The sequence below is a fragment of the Phallusia mammillata genome, chromosome 2 (assembly GCF_965637545.1).
Source record: "Phallusia mammillata chromosome 2, kaPhaMamm4.hap1.1, whole genome shotgun sequence".
Taxonomy (NCBI): Eukaryota; Metazoa; Chordata; class Ascidiacea; order Phlebobranchia; family Ascidiidae; genus Phallusia; species Phallusia mammillata.
Window position 1 is genome coordinate 5,844,479 of NC_137253.1, and position 17,483 is coordinate 5,861,961.

General features: G+C 35.5%; 3 protein-coding genes and 3 non-coding genes across 10 annotated transcripts; 3 read left to right on the forward strand and 3 right to left on the reverse strand.

The window, feature by feature from the left end:
- Positions 1-737: 737 nt before the first annotated feature.
- Positions 738-811, reverse strand: Trnas-gga (transfer RNA serine (anticodon GGA)). Its single transcript has one exon. It is a non-coding gene; the product is annotated as a tRNA-Ser (tRNA).
- Positions 812-953: 142 nt separating this feature from the next.
- Trnas-gga (transfer RNA serine (anticodon GGA)) lies at positions 954-1,027 on the forward strand. Its single transcript has one exon. It is a non-coding gene; the product is annotated as a tRNA-Ser (tRNA).
- Positions 1,028-1,308: 281 nt separating this feature from the next.
- On the forward strand, positions 1,309-1,382 carry Trnas-gga (transfer RNA serine (anticodon GGA)). Its single transcript has one exon. It is a non-coding gene; the product is annotated as a tRNA-Ser (tRNA).
- A 2,390-nt stretch (positions 1,383-3,772) lies between these two features.
- LOC145212846 (uncharacterized) lies at positions 3,773-14,459 on the reverse strand. The gene is made up of 7 exons (XM_080081106.1): positions 14,370-14,459; positions 13,933-14,013; positions 13,863-13,872; positions 13,320-13,623; positions 13,226-13,254; positions 12,984-13,079; positions 3,773-3,891 (listed from the first exon to the last, which is right to left on the reverse strand). The coding sequence occupies exons 1-7, from the start codon at positions 14,457-14,459 to the stop codon at positions 3,773-3,775; spliced, it is 729 nt and encodes a 242-aa protein (XP_079937232.1).
- Positions 5,746-9,538, reverse strand: LOC145214152 (uncharacterized). 4 transcript variants are annotated; one of them, XM_080082623.1, is made up of 8 exons: positions 8,213-9,538; positions 8,003-8,137; positions 7,753-7,822; positions 7,524-7,687; positions 7,277-7,453; positions 6,985-7,194; positions 6,753-6,903; positions 5,746-6,687 (listed from the first exon to the last, which is right to left on the reverse strand). In XM_080082623.1, the coding sequence occupies exons 1-8, from the start codon at positions 8,948-8,950 to the stop codon at positions 5,840-5,842; spliced, it is 2,493 nt and encodes an 830-aa protein (XP_079938749.1). In that variant the 5' UTR covers positions 8,951-9,538; the 3' UTR covers positions 5,746-5,839. The 4 variants fall into 4 exon arrangements, with proteins under 4 accessions (XP_079938749.1, XP_079938748.1, XP_079938750.1 ...); XM_080082622.1 differs by having other exon boundaries at positions 7,753-7,933; positions 8,213-9,362; XM_080082624.1 differs by lacking the exon at positions 6,753-6,903 and having other exon boundaries at positions 6,380-6,687; positions 7,753-7,933; positions 8,213-9,347.
- Positions 9,604-12,177, forward strand: LOC145214154 (uncharacterized). Of its 2 annotated transcripts, none has more exons than XM_080082626.1 (8): positions 9,604-9,720; positions 9,812-10,202; positions 10,391-10,481; positions 10,538-10,732; positions 10,906-11,067; positions 11,136-11,295; positions 11,457-11,557; positions 11,775-12,177. In XM_080082626.1, exons 1-8 carry the CDS (start codon positions 9,624-9,626, stop codon positions 12,084-12,086), a joined length of 1,509 nt encoding a protein of 502 aa, XP_079938752.1. In that variant the 5' UTR covers positions 9,604-9,623; the 3' UTR covers positions 12,087-12,177. The 2 variants fall into 2 exon arrangements, with proteins under 2 accessions (XP_079938752.1, XP_079938753.1); XM_080082627.1 differs by having other exon boundaries at positions 11,220-11,295.
- Positions 14,460-17,483: the final 3,024 nt, after the last annotated feature.

Sequence of the window (17,483 nt, forward strand, 5' to 3'; positions counted from 1 at the left end):
GGTTGCAGCCCTGTGTTTTAAATTTGGCTTATCTCTGTATTGAATAACATCATGACTTCTTGTTTAGTTACAACTGAAAAATACGTTTATTGATGTAAATGGATTCCAATGTATCTAAATAACAAATTTGTTCTGTTTTAACTTAAGTATTATTTTGGAATTAAAATTTAATTCATCTTTGTTTGCGACGTTATTTTGTGTGTACGTACAACTTGCTCCAATCATAATGTGCTGCTAGTGTTATATGCGATAAAATTAAAGTTAATACCTGCGCCTCGTACTGACGAATTAGGTTCATCCCTCGACAAAAGTTCACAGACTAGTTGTGAAAATTCTTCATGAAAATGCGTTGTGTCCTTTACTTTTTTCAACGTTACACAAGATGGTTTCGCGATAATGCGTTTGGAATCTTAAAAATTAGTTGCCAGCGTGTGCGTGCTAAGTGCTTGCTTCGTATATAAGGCGAAATATCATCATTCATAAATGCAGCAAAACGTATTTATTGATTGATTTACCTTTATTTAAGTAGACGACCTTAACGTTTCTTTACACTCTGTTGCGCCCCATTATACGTGACATTTTGTTGTGTACTGAAAAAAAAAAACATCTGTCGTTTGCTAAATGTGTAAATATGCATAAATCGAAAGGGTTAGCGATCAAATCGCTTATCTAGCAGGACGCAGCACTCAGAAAATATAAATGTTATTCTAGTTATTGAGTGTACTTTAGAAAAATCTAGCCTGCGGTGGGATTCGAACCCACGACAGGAGTCTTTCCGGGACTCGCGCTCTACCAACTGAGCTACACAGGCTCAGTGGAGAATCCGCCGAAAGTCGAACCACAAGCACCGTTGCCTGCCTCGTATGCTGCACCCCTACTACGAAGCTGACATGTGCAGCATACGAGGCAGGCAACGGTGCTTGTGGTTCGACTTTCGGCGGATTCTCCACTGAGCCTGTGTAGCTCAGTTGGTAGAGCGCGAGTCCCGGAAAGACTCCTGTCGTGGGTTCGAATCCCACCGCAGGCTAGATTTTTCTAGCCTACGCCTTGCCATATGGTGGTGAATGCTTGGTGACCGGCTGATTCGGTATAGCGCCTTCAATGGGCCTGGCGTACTGTGATTTACATATGAGTGTGCCGTGATCGCTGGTCTGCATAGACGCTTCAGGGCTGATCCCAGTTATGCATTTATGTTCATCTTAACTGATACTGGTCAATCTGGCGATCCCCTACTACGAAGCTGACATGTGCAGCATACGAGGCAGGCAACGGTGCTTGTGGTTCGACTTTCGGCGGATTCTCCACTGAGCCTGTGTAGCTCAGTTGGTAGAGCGCGAGTCCCGGAAAGACTCCTGTCGTGGGTTCGAATCCCACCGCAGGCTAGATTTTTCTAGCCTACGCCTTGCCATATGGTGGTGAATGCTTGGTGACCGGCTGATTCGGTATAGCGCCTTCAATGGGCCTGGCGTACTGTGATTTGAGTGTACTTTACCATGATTTAAAAAAAATGCGCTGTTACATAGCACCATGTACATAAAACACGCACTATGCTTGCGCATTACCAAACATTCACAATGCTGTTACGTAACAAAAATTTCTATTATAGAATGTTCCCCAGAAATTACATTTTGTGAAAAACACAGCAATTTTTGTTTTCTTTCAGCCCATTTATTGCCAGGCAATGGTTCACGTGGCAAATTACATTCAACCTTGTATGTGTTAGGAAGTGCTAAAACGTGTTTTTGGCCAACTTATTTGCATACAAACTGAGGTACAAACCTTTATTGGTTTAGACTGAACCAAACAAACCTAAATTCTAGTACGCGTTTCAGCACATGAGTATCAAAAAGTCACATATTGTGATGCCGTTAAATTTTGTTCGTGTCTGTGGCGCAAAATTTGTTTTAGTAAACATTGCAAACTGTAATTGCTGTTGTTCGAGTTGGCTCGAATTGAATAGTATTGGTTTACTGCAAGTGGACCTTATGGTAGGTTGCTTCACTTAACGTCGTGTATACTGGAAGATAAGTCTTCAAACTTGTGAAAAATAATTGCTAACGCCACCAGATTTCGTATCGATCCAAAAACAGTTGAATAGTTTGGTTTTAAATTTTGAAAAAAAATAAACCTAACCTGCATTGCATTTAAGAAACTCTATGCATCCTGTGGTGTTGTAAAACACAAGCAGGATAGGTTAGGTATTCAACTGTGTTTGTAAGTTTGTTCGGTCAAAACAAGACAACAATAGACATGAAGTTCTTTGCTTTTCAACTCATAAACATGAGACAAAAAAGCCTAGAAACTATAGTCTGGAAACTGAAATTTTAACAAATTACTTTACTTCGACAATTATAAATAAAGTTACAAAAATTGAAATATTTGCGCCAAATTTAAACTGTTATTTTTTATAGGATTAACGTAAACAATTCAAATTATTGTAAACGGTGAACTGCTCAAGTCTATATATGATGAGCAGAACAAGTCCCAACTGGGCAAACCATTATGCGATTGTTTATGTGCTTAAACCCTTTATTGCCGTTTTAAAAATAAAATTGTTTTGATGCGTTGTGGCGCTTAAAACGTCGTTGTGCTGTGACCTTAGCGTCCGTTGGTTCTAGCCATTGTTACTTGCCGTTTTTATTACAACATTATTTTCTACCAGTTGTGTCGCAATTAAAGCTGGTTTCAAACTGAAGAGCATAGGTAATGATTAACCGGGTTTTGTGGTTTGCACCGCCCCTGTTACACCCGCGTGGTATACGTGACTTTCGTTAAGTGCTTAATAAATATTTGCAGTTTCGTAGTCTATAAATAGATGCTTAAGTTAAAGGCCATTTAGCTGGTGGAAAGAGGCTATGTGGCATATGCTAAACGTAAATTTTGAAATCGCCGTTTATTGTTTTTGTGAAGCAATACCAATTTGTGCAATGTTGCAACTTGTGGACATATACATGAAACTTGTATTGAAACAAAGCAAAATACAACAACACCTGTTTAACGTTAACCAATACCATGCAATTCCCTTCTTACAATGTGACAAACCGTTGTTCAAGATTACCGGCTTAACTTTTGAGCAAAAAATAGATTTGTGTTTTAGCCCAACACTTTTTTGAAACGTCTATGAGCATTACTTTTTGTTTTTAGAATTAGTGCCGTGTCTGCAAAATTTTTAATATTTTTGTTCTTTGTCGACCTCTAGCGAGGTAAAGTATTTTACAAAAGCTTGGTAAAAACATAGCATGGTAAAAAACAGTTAAGTTATAATCTTACTCTTGCAGTTCAACTTTTTTTATAGTGCTGACAGGATAACATTTTCTTTATAAAGTTTGTTTTTTATTTCTGTATGGGCAAATTGATTATGCTCTATGTAATCTATAGTCTGAATGTTTGAACAAAAACCAAACGCAATTTTGCCAACACATGGGAAATTCTCCTCAAAGCCTATTTATGTAAATTTGCTTTGTTGTGAATTAAGCGTGTATAAGCTCAAAGAAAACCGTACAAATGCCCTACTTTTGTATTGTAGCGTATCATCTTTCTGTGCATGAACCGGTGTACGGATGTGGCGTGAAGTGAGTTATTTTAGCCGATCAATCAGAGGTCATTCAATGCAAGGGTGTTGTGAGATAAGAAGTTGTGTGTTTGTGGCAGAAAATATACGAAAACGCATCATAATAATGCCATTTTAGCTGACGATTTAGCATTTATGCCAAAATCCGACAAAAAATACAATTTGCCAAGATGTGCACTACATAAGTTAAAAGAATAGTATTTATTTGATTATACAACACACCACTAACACTACAATGACTATTGATATTAAGACAATAAAGACAATAAGCAATGTGTTCATGAGGCCGTTCGATATGTCGCTTTTTTCGTTCTGTGTTTCTGTGGAAATATAATATCAGGTTCATATGGTTTATTACGCATGCCACTGAGTGGTGATAATCTAATTAAAAAGTGATCTATACAAGGGATGTAATAAATTAACCTCTTATGCTGATGGACCAAACACACTTGGCCACACCTATAACAGGTAGAAGTTAACTTGACTTTGATAAATACGCTCATATTTCGTTAGGAGTTATTAATAAAATTCACAGGATTCATAAATCTGCGTATTATTTTTACAATTCCAGCGTATTTCTTTTTCGAAAAAAATGGATGCATTACACTGGCCGACATGATTTTTATTTTCTGGCGGAAATGGTTACTTCTAAGATAATTTTCTTACGCTGATTACGAATATGAAGTCGCATTTTTTCTATCACGTCAAGATTTTTTATTTTTTGTGATTTAAAATTTTTCATTTCACTACTAATAACATCCTGTTCATGAAGTATTCCTTGCTATTGGGCCATAGTATGTTTTTGTCATAGCCATTATACATCATTGTGACATCATAATAATTGTAATGTGAGTAAACCAGGCTACATACAAGCACAAGTTGGCAAAATACCAGCAAATGTACAGTACATTATGCCAGCTTGTGCGTATACATACGGCAGAATAAAACACCTTTTGTCAAAAATGTCTATTATGCCTATTTCGGTGCGAAATTAGGATCAAGACAAACCATGGGCCCCCGCACAAAGTGTGTCGTACTTGTGTGTCATCATTGAGGCAGTGGAGCATTGGAAAACAAAAATCTTTAGCATTTGGTGTGCCAATGGTTTGGAGAGACCCGAATGGACATGGAAAAGAATGTTACTTTTGCTCATGTGTTGTTTTTGGATTCATGGTCAAAAATAAGCATAAAATTCAAAACCCTAAAGCACTTGGATGTATAATGAGTTCGACGGTTCATTTTCTACACGCACATTTGGCCAATTTTCCCAAAAACGTTTTTGACATGAGTTAGGAGCATGGTGAACGTTTTCACCAGGACGCCTGAAACGCGACTGCGAGAATAGTGAGGCTGCAAGAAAAGCTAAAAGAAGAAAATTCATGCCAAACACCAATAGGAAAGAAAATTTGTTTGTATCAAAAGCTTATTGAGGAAATGAACATAAGTATGTGCTTTTGGGGTCTACGGTTTTGGTTTAGAGGGTTAAGGTTTAAGCTAACAAAATCTCAAACCCAATTGAGTAAGTTAAGCGCCTTGTACACTGAAAAAAATATTGGGTAATATTTTTGGCACTTTTGGGTATTGTACCACATTTACCCAATACTTTTGGGTAGATACTAGGGTACCAGATAGTTTTACCCAAAATGAACTTGGGTAGAGCAAGTACCCAACACTTTTGATGATCAAAATTGGGTAAAATCTCGTGGTACCCAACTAAAAAATAATTGTTTTGTGGGTACAGGATTGTTTAACCCAAAATAAACTTGGGTAAAGCAATTCCCATTTTTTTTAATTTTTAGAAATTGGGTAAAATGTTATTGTACCCAACTAAATAATTATCAATTTTTGGGTAAGTTGTTATTTGACCCAAACCGAATTTTGGTAAAAGGGTTGCTGAAAATGCATGTGAATTTACTTTGGGGTAAATAATGAGGTACCCAAATGTAAAATGAAATACTGTTTGGGTTCTTCATTGTTCTCCCCAAAAATTTATTGGGTAAAATGACATGATACCAACTGCCAAATCACAAGGTGCATTGGGTAAATTTTACCCAAAAATGTGATTGATAGAAATTGTGTACATTGGTATCATACCAAAATGTAAAATCATTACTTTTTTGGGGTAACATCAAAATGCAATAAATGAAGCTGACAAATACAAAGGCATTGTAATGAACACTATGAAAGCATTTATTGCCCTTTTTACAGCAAGTGACAAAAGAACACTGTGGTTTTATGAAACATGCACATTGACAAACATTAACAATTTCAACAGCAAGTCTCTAGTCTGAATTTGGGACAAACAAACTTTTTAAAGCAACCAAATGGTGAGTGCAATGGCATCGGATGGGGATAAGTGATTTTCTTTTGCACAACATATTCATTGACAAATGTATTGTGAATTGACCAACCATGGAAATGTTGGGAGTATGACATTATGCCAAGTTGGTTACCAACAAATATAGCACCACACAACTTACTCAGATAAATACTGTCAACTTGCATAAAATTCGGCACACCATCTTCACTGACACTGGTGCACAAGATACAGGATTTAAAATATGTAATTCCTTCATAAATTAGATGTTCAGTTTTTTGCAAGTATGGCTCATTAGTGGGAGTGGTATCGAACAATTGAAATGCTATACTTGGACTTACTAACGTAAAATTCTTGATATCACAATCAAAAGAAAATATGTCCCTTTTCAACATGGTTGATGCCAATTGTAGCTGGTGTTGAACTGCAATGGTGTAGGGCACATTTTTATAGCAGTTGCTTCTAGATATTATTTGTTTCATCTCTTTGTGTTTAGATTCAAATCGCATGCATGAAAATTGAGTTAAAGGTCCGACCATTTTAATTAGCCTGGGATAGTGTAAAAGATAATGCATTTTGGGGATTATTACAGCCTCGGGATAAATGTAGTGAAAATGTTGAATGAAACATTTTAAATCAACCTCAAGTTCAAGAACTGTTTCATCTGCAATTCTGGGAGAACAGCACATGTCAACAATGTCCAAAAACAATAAATACAATTCCCAAACTTCATCTCCATCTGGAATATAGTTTCCAACCAGCATAGGCAAAGTTCTAAACAAGCACCAGTATTGGGAGGCTGCAAGGCAAAAATACTGGCTATCACAAATGAAATTGGCTATTTCTCAAAATAGCAAAACTTACCATTTTGTCGTAAATGTTTGCTTTTATCATCCAACAATTTACTGTGAGAAATTATTGTTGGTTTGTTTTTTTTATCAACACCATATTGAAAACAGTCTATCTTTGCATTCAAACTTTGAAGTGTGAAGAATTTTTTTTGAAATATTAAACTCTTAACAAAATAAACCTCATTTGTTAAACATATATATTGGTGGAGAAGGCAAAGTATATGCAACTAAAAAAAAATATATACCTGTAAGGTCAGCTTCAAAATGTATGGGATGGAACCCTCAAACAAATCATGATGTATGTCTGCAGCATAATTCTCAGTTGGATGAAAGTAAATAGAATTTATTGGACAGCGCATTTTAATTCCATTATGATTTTTTCCTCTGGCTTCAACAACTTGAACTGAACTTTCATAATTTTCTTTTGTTCTTAATGTGCATTGTTTGTAGGAGTTCTGAAAGCAAACAATTCCGATAAACATGTTTACTGCTAAAATATAAATGCCTGAAATTCTTAATAAACTAGTTTATGCATACCTTAGTTTGTATATCACTGCCAGTACATAAGCAGTATCTGGAGACAAATGTATTTGAACCTGAAAACCGTTCAGTGAATCCAAAAATGGAATGGGCTGCTAAATTATCCAAAGACATTTGTGCTATTGTGGCTTTTACTCTTGTAGTTTTGCCAGAAATAGTTAATTCCATACCCTCCTGCAAAAAATTTTTGGTGTGCTACATATTTGCATTTCAAGGTGCCAACACAAGCAAAAAGGAATCTTACCTTTTCCAACAATTTCAATTCCTTGTTGAGTGGCTCCAGTATCTTCTTCCAACCAATTTGTGGGTGTTTCAAATCAGTTGTGTGGAACAATGTATTCAAAAAAATTCTATGCACAGATGAAGTCAGTTTTGGATGGACATTTAAGATTGAAAAATATATCCCGCCTGAAACAACATTTTAATATGTATGTACCAAATACAAGGTAATTGGGGCACATATTTGATCATACCTATGTGATGGGTGCCAGTTTTTGATCCTAGCGGATTTACAACCTCAAATCCGTCGTAGTAAAACAAAAGCTGCAAAACCGGAGTTACAGAGTTAGATGAAAAGAGATCATGTTTTTTCGCATAGTCTGCATTGGTAAAGCTTTCATACAAATAATGGTCTTCATTTTCCCACTGTTTCACCTGTCATCAAGATTTTATATATTTGTCACATGTACCGTTGCAATTTATTGAAGCTGGACACAAAATTACCTGTTGGTAAATGCTGGAATTTTCAATCAAACTTCTCAGAAGATCAATCAAAGAAATGTATTCAAGTGAATGGTGCTTCATGCCCAGTTGTGATCCATTTCGGGGACATTCAAAAAGTATGTGCCTTGTTGGAGCCTAAATTTAATAATTTTTATACCTATTTGAAACACACATGCTCCAACATAAGGTGGTATACCAAATAGCACTTACGACCAAGCTTGGAAGGAGAGCCTTTCTTTGGTATTCCATCTGTATGTCACGAAAAGGATTTGCCAAACCCAATCCCAACTGAAAAACATCTTCAAAGTTTGAAAAACTGGTAGCATTAGAAGAACGTTTAATTCCTCCTATAACAGTTCTAACACATTCCTCAAGAAGAGCCTCCACCCAAACTTGTATAGTATGCAAGGAGGACTCAGTTAAATTACAATCACTTTTAAGTTTGCACAGTGAAACAGCCATTTCTTGTTTTCTGGTGTGAACATGTTTTAATGTCATGTTGAAGGTACCAATGTCCAAGTCCATGTTACTTATATCATCATGTTCACTGTCATCATGGGAATCCATATCCATATCTACAACAGACTCACTGCTGGTTTGTGGTGTTGTCAGATCATTGCAAATTGTATCATCAATTTGTTCCAGTATGTCATCGTGCAAGGCCACAACTTGCTGTTCGTATTCATTCCCAAATGCATAATTTGTAGATATAATTTCAAACCATGTATTGGGCATTCGCCAGAGCTTTCCATAGTGTCTTCTATACATGTGCTTACGCAGAGAAACTTTGTCATTCAAGCGAGCAGAACACCCATCAACATTGCATTCAAGATTAAATCCTCTGTCGTAACAATGAGCACCAAAAATATGCCTTTTTACTGCCATTTCACTGTGAAATTTCCTTCTGCAGAAAGTGCACATGTACAAAATCTTGACTTCTAGTTCCATATCCTTCAAACTAGCATAAACTCGACACAGATTATGTGACAAACTCAACACAGATTATGTGACAATATTACCTTGGTCACCTACAGACCTCACTCTGAAATCGAAAAGTGTAAAATGTTTAAACCTAAATGAGTGCCTACACTCCAAAACACTTGTCTCGAATCTTACCCACCTTTCCACTTTCGGAAAACCGCTTACAAGCGACACATGACATGAGTGAGCATGCGCGCCTGAAACTATTGCTCAACAACTATTTGCATGCGCATCGGATGAGAGGGAAGACTTAATAATTATTTTTTGGCTATTTATGCACACGATACTTTTTAGCTACAAACTCTCACTTAGTACAATTATGCGAAGCAAAACTAACACTGCTGATTTTCCACAGATGTTTGTAAATTCAGAGAAAATTTGCTTTGAAATTTTGAATTTAAATTTGGCGCGCGACCACACTGGTCGTCCTCCTATCGCCGCAAAAAGGCGCGCTTTGTGGATAACACGAGACAGCGATGTTGCAGTGGCAGGTTTTAAACAAGTAGTTTCTCGTTATAAATCTTTGTACTTTGAACTCTATTTTTATATTAATGTTTTGTTTGTTGTTTTTATAAATGTTTTGTTTGTTGTTTTTAACTTTGAAGTTGCGTGATAAAGCTATTCAGTATAGGTTTGAATTATGGATTTGTCAGTAAATGAAGTGGTTGAAATTGTTAGGTCTGCACTAAAAAATGAGGACAGTGAAGACCAGGAGAAAGTGTGTGAGGCCTTTTTTGGTGAGATTTTTCATCACAACATATTTATTGCATTTTTAAGTTCCATATTACAGTTTTTTAAAGCCTGTTATAATTTTGGCTTTATGTTCAGAAAACAAACTTGATGGAAAAGCCCTCTCTTCTGTGCTAGAATTGGACATTATGTTCAAAATATTGCCAGGAATCCCGAGAGGACACATTTTAAAGGTTTTTGAAGCACTTAAAGCTATCCAAGTTGTTCCAACAGCATTTTTGACAGAAAATTCAGGTTCTGATACCGAACCTTTGTCAAGCTCTGAGGATAGCGAGAGCTTATCAAGTTCATCACTCAACAGTAGTGTTGATCTTCCTAACATAACAAGGCCATTGCCGAAACAGTTTCCCATCGACAAATGTGAATTTGGATTTTATGCAAAGAATTTGATTCGCACCGGAGAGATAACCACTAGAGGAAAAAAAGAAATTACATCTGAAATAATTAGAGTCATGAAACTGTATGAAAGGTATACAGTCTGCTTTTCATTTGACAAGTTAAAATAGATGTATTAAACTTTATATGTCTATATGTATGTAGAAGTAACATCTGCAATAACTAAAGGTATAAAAATGTATCCTAGGTGCAGTCTGCTTACTGTTGACCAAATTGAAATAGATGTATTAATTTGTTTTTATGTATGTCTACTGTGAATAGTCATCCAACCAGATCAACCCGAAGGTCAGCAATAAATGCCTTTGTCAAATTGGGAAAAGCATCACTTAGTTTGTCCGAAGAACAAGCAAAGGTAAGCAGTTTTTACACTGACTGTTGTTTGAAAAAAGTAAGAATACTGTTTTTCAGACTTTTTGGTTACAAAAAGTTACACAAAAACTGAATACTCAATTAAAACAACATCGTCGCCTAAACAACATCAAATCACAATCAAAACGTGCAAAAAACAACTCTAGTGGAACGGCCTCAACAGTATTGGCAAAACGGAGGAAATCTACTTACATGGAAGGCAATGACCTGGTTGAAATGAATCATTGCAAAGAAGTAAGTTTTGTTTAGTGACTGCCCAATTATTTTACTTGTGTTTTGTGTTAAGACCCTAAAGGCTTTTGCAAATTGGTTTGATTGGAGTAACTTATTATGCAAGCTGAGGAAAGCATGTATTTGTAACAATAAAAGATGTATGTATGTCATTATTACATTTCGGTTGCTTTTAGTTGTTGGGCGATGAATTTCAAAAACCAAGCGCTCAAAGAAACAAGAGACTAATTTGTGAATTAATGGAAAAAACATTTCCACTACGACGAAACTTTATGGCAACAAACCCAACTGTTACTGTTGTTGTGAAGGAGTGGCCTGCTCTTTCTATGTATAGTGAGGTAAATGCAAAAAATGCATGTCTTTAAGTTTGATACAAAACTGTTAATTATGCTTCTATTTCTTTCAGCTGGTTCAAGAATTGAAAAGAATTGTAAATATATGTAGTTGTGACACTATCTTTCACAAAATCATCACACATGCACAATTGCAGACACATTCTCCTTTGATAAGAAGGACACTGCAGCACTTGCCGATTCAAAATTCTGATGAGGAATCACTATCATTAGGTGAGAGTGTGCACATACTGCTGGAAATTCAGTGTACTATATGTGTTGAATGAAAACTAGACAAAACACAACAGTTGTATTGTTTTAAAGCTTTAATCTTCAATGAAAGACTGTTTTGTCATTTTGTGATCGCGAAATATTTAAACCATGTTTTTCTTTAGATATATCTGTTATCATTGCTTGCTGGTTGTTGTGCAACATGCTGAGAACAAACACAAAGAAAGTGCATATCAGTGAACGCTACTTGGTGGATATTTGTCCTGTAAGTGATTGATTTCTTGTTAAATGTTAAATATATGGCTGGTACTGGACCTGACTGAACAATCAACATGTCATGCTTTTTGCCCAGTTGTTGTATTATACTGATGCTGCTGGTCGAAAGCATGCCCTATTTTGGGTTTATAGCTCATAAAATAATTTTGGTGCCTGAATGGCATACACAATAAATATTCACTTGGTAAATATGGGTTTTTATCCAGGAAAACACAACAATGGACGACATCAAAGAGGCAGTGGTTGACCGTCATCAACCTTTTGTAGCTGTGTTTGGATCCATTACCAGCATAAAAAAGATTGTTGTTTTTTGTGAGAAAACGCCAGTCATGGAAGTTTTAAGCATGGTTGATGCTGTAACTGCAATGTTTGCCTATTATTTTGTATTCAATTATGAATATTGCCCTCATGTGCATTTGGCATTGGCATTTTTGCAAAAACAGTGGCTTAAAATAGAAAAACCGGATGTAAAGCAGTCAGTGCATGAACTTGCAATGCAAATGCAACTATGCACTTGAAAATGGTATTGTCATTAAACTTCGTTGTTTATGCTTTTGTTGTACTTCGTTGTTTATGCTTTTGTTGAATTGGAAAGGCATTCAAAAAAGAGCTCAATGTGAGTGAAATTTTATGTGTCGCAAAGCACCCAAAAATTTATAAAATACCCAATGCAAAACATTGGGCAAATAGGTTTTTGATACCCAAATAAAATTTTGGGTAAATAGCTATTGTTACCCAAAATAAAAAATTCAGGTACTGTCCCAAATAAGAAAAAAAATAAGTGATTACCCAAAAGTGCACTACCCAAAATATTTTGGGTAATATGTACCCAATATCCTTTCTTGGGTGTCTCAACGAATGTGCCCAATCTCAAAAGGTCGTTCTACCCAATCAATTTGGGTTGCCAGTACCCAAGTATTTTTACAGTGTAGGCTGTGTTTCGTTTCATGTACGGAGCTCGTGACCTGTAATAGGGCACAAGTCCCCTTAATACAACCGTTTTTGAGTAAACTTTTTATTTAATTTTTGCACAAACGTGTGACGTGATAGGTGAATTCTGACTGCCAATTCGGAATCAGCATAGTCCAATTAGGTAAACTCAATTAACTGTTAAAAAAATAAAAATAAAAAAAGTTGAAAATGTCGCCTAGTGTTATCTGTTCAGAAACCAAAAGAGTTGAATTGGACAAAGATCGTTTAGCAGGGCACTATTAGTTTTTAATCAAATCGTCTCCGCGAGCTGCGCAATTATGTTTAAGCCCACAGGTTGCAAACCGGGTGCACACTATCGTTGGGTGTTTTTATGATCTAGTTTTATAAGAAGTGATTGTGTTACTAAACCCAAAAATGATTTTACTACCGAAAACAGGAGAGTTTCGTAAACGTTAATTTTTGTTTTGTTACGACAATATTACCTGTAGGTTTTGTGGTAGGGATTTGTAATTGGGTTGACATTTTGTTTTGCTTATTTGTTGAGTTGTATTGGGCGGGAACTATTGAAATCGGCACACCTGGATTGAAACAAATTTAAAATGAACTAATGGCCTTAACCTGTGTTACGTTGTTTCAAATAAAAACGTTTATTGCATGTTGCAGGGAAAATTTGAAAACAAGTGGACAACAACCGGTTAGTGGTAAACCGATATTTGATCGACGCTATGGTTTGTGGTGAAATAAACCGTGCATCTTTTGGTGACATATTAAATAAAACAAAAAAGACTGTATATGTTTGTTCCAAGGTTTAAGGTTACAAAATAGTTTGGTTTGCTTTTACACACTTAAATCGGGATTTGATTGTTTCAACTGCTGTAGATCCAAATCCATTAAAAGCATGAAAGCTTATGTTGGATGTTAAATTCAAGTTTGTCATTACAACACATTTCGGTGAAGCCTGAACCAATTTGGTCTCCGAATTGTACCATGTGCATTTGGGTGGTGGATTTGAACCAACGATGCAATAAATAGTAACATTTCTTTTTAGTGATGTAATGATGCAACTGTTTCCAATTTTGAGGAACAAACTCACAACAGCAAGGTTAAGAATTGTTGGTCCATCTAAATACAATTGACGATAAGAAAAATTTTTCTCTATAATTTGGAAACCTGTCAGATAAACAATTTTGTATTTAAAACACAACCGATTAGTTAACCATTACTTTTTTACATCTGTTTTTTCACAAATAAGTTTAGAAACAAAAGCTTAGCGACAGTCGCAGGATTTTTGTTCATAAGATCAAAAAAAGCGAAAAACACCTTCACTTTTTTCCTACAAGCTAATTTGGCTGTAAACAAACGTGAGAAATTCTTAAGTCATGCTTTTTTATACTTACAATAAACTTCGATTTTTTTCACATATACCAAAACAGTTTCATCTTTTAAAATTATTACACACTTTATTGTTTCTCCATTGTGATGAGGTTTTACCGTAAAGTTGCCTTGGATGACCTGTAATTAACACCACAACTAAGCATGGCATAAATATCTTTGCAAGGGAGTTCCAAAAAGATTTTATACGTCACGTAGATTTATGCAAATAAGTGAACTTGCAACAATACCAGTAACGGGTTTAAAAGGTTACGACTGAGATTGAAACGGTCTCTTAGGGGGGTTGCAAATAAATTCGTCACAGTACCTAAAGTTCTAATACATATTCTGAAATGGTTTTGCAAACCACTAGGCAAAGCGTTGATAATAAACAATTATTGATACTGAATGAATAACTGAAATACAGTTAATAAATGTAGAGTTGTTTCTGCATTTTATTCCATCACAATTAACGTACACCACTCGCCAACACCAACAATAGAATGACCAGAAAATCCACCACCGTCACGAGTGGCTGCACACTTGAAGGTAGCGCCAACGTAAAGGAAAACGTACACATAAAACATTTTATCGTTACATAAACATCGAAATGACAAATAAAATAAAAGTAGTTGTATGTCACGTGTTTATGTTATTTTTCACAAAGTTTTTTATGTCAAAAATGGGAAAAACTACTGCACCTATTAAACTAACAACGCAGATATGATGAATGCTCACATTTGAACCAAGCTGCAAGTTATGGTGACTGCCAGAAATAGAACTCCTATTTCCCTGAAGCTGCATGTAAAGTCAGCCTGCTTGGTGGATTTGGTGGTTAAGATGAACACAGAGCTCCCAAAAATCAGAGCTGCAATTAAAAAAAAAATACTTCCACAATTTACCCAAGCTATTTTTTCCAAAATTATCATAACTGACTTTGGTTGATGATTATTTTGGTTTTAAACAATAGTTGTCGGCAATACATTTTGCACTGCGAACCGTTTGCTAAAGAAATTTTACCGCCAACCGGTATTAAAAATACAAGCCATAGCTGCTAAGGGTTGTTAGTTTACAGGCTATACTACGTTGTAAACTGTTTCGTTATCAAAAAATAAATCGAAGCATATTAATGAAAGCATTGGTTTTCAAATATAATACCTGTGACACATTGAAGACCATTTTATCCTTTCCACGTGGCATTTGGCAAACAAACTGTTGCTTGTATTCTCATTATACCAGATTCATACACAGGAGTGCCATTGTTTGGACAATTAAACCGTCCCTTGGAATTATACGTACCAAATTTTCCATCATTTTTAATTGGAGTATATTTTATTTTGCTGTTTATCACACCCATGTTTTTAGTGTGACAGTATGAAGTGTTTGTATCGTGGCTTCACATTGAACCTACCCTTACTCGTTTAATTTTTTTTCTTTTGCAAATGTTTGTTTCCCATTAAAGGTAAAGACGAATTTAGTCCGCGTTTTGTTTTGACTTTCGTTGGCATTGGGTAACGTATATATCCCAATTTATTTACAATCGTTTTTGTGTTTTTGTATACTGGTATACGGATCTCGATGATTCAGCACATTGGATTAAAAGTTAACGATCTACTTCCAATTTACCTCCTGGCCGTAAAACAGAACGAGGCTTTGTGAAACAAATGTGGCGTGGCTTTGTCAAACCAACATTTGCAGAGGTTATATTACATATTAGAGTCATGTGAAGCTCTTTCCGGGACACTACTGCTAGTTATTCCATTTTTACGAAGGTTTTTAAACTGTATTTAGTGCGATTAATCACTTCCAGAGTTATAATAATATCTTGTGTTTTTGTTTAATTTTTATTATTACGTTACGTTCGTTGTTTTGTTTACAACAAACTTTAAAAGCGATTTACATCAACTGCAAGGATTACTCTTATTGCGTTCACCCCAATGTTTTCAAACCATTTGCCTTTTTTAACATTTTAAAAGTTGGCTAACAAAATATTTTGAGTCTCGGGGTTGAAATTTTAAACAAATCAATTTACATCCACAATTGTAAAACAAAAAATCATTGACAAGACAAATTAAGTTTTTTTTAACATTAACTAAATTCAAACTATAATGTAAACGACGAACAGATCGAGTTTTGTGTTTGATAGCGCCAAATCCCAACTGGTTAAAAAATAAGTGTTTTTATGCGTTGTGGCGCTTAAATAGTTTTTGTGTGACATCTTAGTGTCTGTCGGTTCTAGCATTGTCGTTGCTTCACGATAACTTGTCGTTTCTAATACAAGATTATTATGTACCAGTTGTTTTGCAATTTGGGCTGATATCAAACTGAAGAGCATAGGCAATGAGTAACTGGGTTTAGTAGTTTGTTCCGCTCCCGTTACGCCCCCATGGTATACGTGACTTTCTTTGTGTGTTGAACAAATATTTGCAGATTCGCCAAGTCTGTAAATGGATGCTTTAGTAGAAGGCCATTTAGCTGGTGGAAAAGGATACGCGGCATTTGCTAAAGGAATATCCGTTTATCGTTTTTGTGAAGCAATACCAACGTGTGCACTGTTGCAACTTGTAGACATATACATGAAACTTGTATTGAAACAAAACAAAATACAACAACACCTGTTTAATGTTAACAAACGCCATGTAATTCCCTTACAATCTGGCAAATCTTTCTTCAAGATTAAATTCTCGAGTAAAACATGGCTTTGTGTTTTAGCCCAACAAATTTATAAAAGTTTATGAGACGTTACTTTCTTTTTTTGGGATTAGTTGCGTATTAGCAACATTTTCAATATTTTTTGTTCTTTGTCGACCTCTAGCGAGGCAATGTATTTTACAAATCTCCATAGCTTCGTAAAGAACAGTTATGTTATATTCTTACTCTCGCAGTTCGTCTTTGGTTATAATCATGTGCTGCCCTGAAAACAATTCCTTCATACAGTTTTTATTTTATTTTTGTGTGGGCATACCTGATTATGCTATATGTAGTCTGTAGCCTGTATGTTTAAACAAAAGCCAAACGTATATTTGCCAACACATGGTAAATCCTTCTTTAAGCATATTTAGGTAAATTTTCTTTGTGAATTAAGCACGTTTTTGTTTTAAGACAAGCGTACACATGTCTTACAACATATTTGTTATTGTAGCGTATTATCTTTCTGTGCATGAACCGGTATACTGATGTGGAATGAAGTGGGTTATTTCATAGAGTTGCTATTAGCTGAGCACTCAGAGGTCAGTTATTGCAAGGGTGTTGTGAGTGAAGGAGTTGTGTGTTTGTGGCAGAAAATAAGCTACGAAAACACACACTAATTTTCTGCTAAAAAACGACGAAAAATATATTTTGTACATGATGTGTACTACATGAGCTAAAGCAATATTAATTATTTAATTATACAACACACCACTAACACTACAATGACTATCGATATTAGGACAATAAAGACAATAAGCAATGCGTTCATCAGGCCGTTCGAAGTGTCGCCTTTTTCCTCTTGTGTTTCTATAGAAATATACAATTAGGTTTATATGGTTTGTTACACATGTGGCTGAGTGGTGATACGGATTTTTGATTGGTCTATTCCAGGGTGTAAATTTACCTCTGATATTAATGAA

Excerpts from the sequence above, each read along its gene's own strand:
- LOC145214152 (XM_080082622.1), bottom strand. The coding sequence starts at position 8,950 with ATGGAACTAGAAGTCAAGATTTTGTACATGTGCACTTTCTGCAGAAGG. Across the intron at positions 8,138-8,212 it reads CTCTCCTTCCAAGCTTGGTC|GCTCCAACAAGGCACATACT; the intron begins GTAAGTGCTATT and ends TATTAAATTTAG. Across the intron at positions 6,904-6,984 it reads TTTTGAAGCTGACCTTACAG|AGTTTAATATTTCAAAAAAA; the intron begins GTATATATTTTT and ends TATTTTGTTAAG.
- LOC145214154 (XM_080082626.1), top strand. The coding sequence starts at position 9,624 with ATGGATTTGTCAGTAAATGAAGTGGTTGAAATTGTTAGGTCTGCACTA. Across the intron at positions 11,068-11,135 it reads CTCTTTCTATGTATAGTGAG|CTGGTTCAAGAATTGAAAAG; the intron begins GTAAATGCAAAA and ends TATTTCTTTCAG. Across the intron at positions 11,558-11,774 it reads ACTTGGTGGATATTTGTCCT|GAAAACACAACAATGGACGA; the intron begins GTAAGTGATTGA and ends GTTTTTATCCAG.
- LOC145212846 (XM_080081106.1), bottom strand. The coding sequence starts at position 14,459 with ATGTTTTATGTGTACGTTTTCCTTTACGTTGGCGCTACCTTCAAGTGT. Across the intron at positions 14,014-14,369 it reads GATTTTCTGGTCATTCTATT|GTCATCCAAGGCAACTTTAC; the intron begins GTTGGTGTTGGC and ends TGTTAATTACAG. Across the intron at positions 13,080-13,225 it reads TTATTTCACCACAAACCATA|GTGTGCCGATTTCAATAGTT; the intron begins GCGTCGATCAAA and ends GTTTCAATCCAG.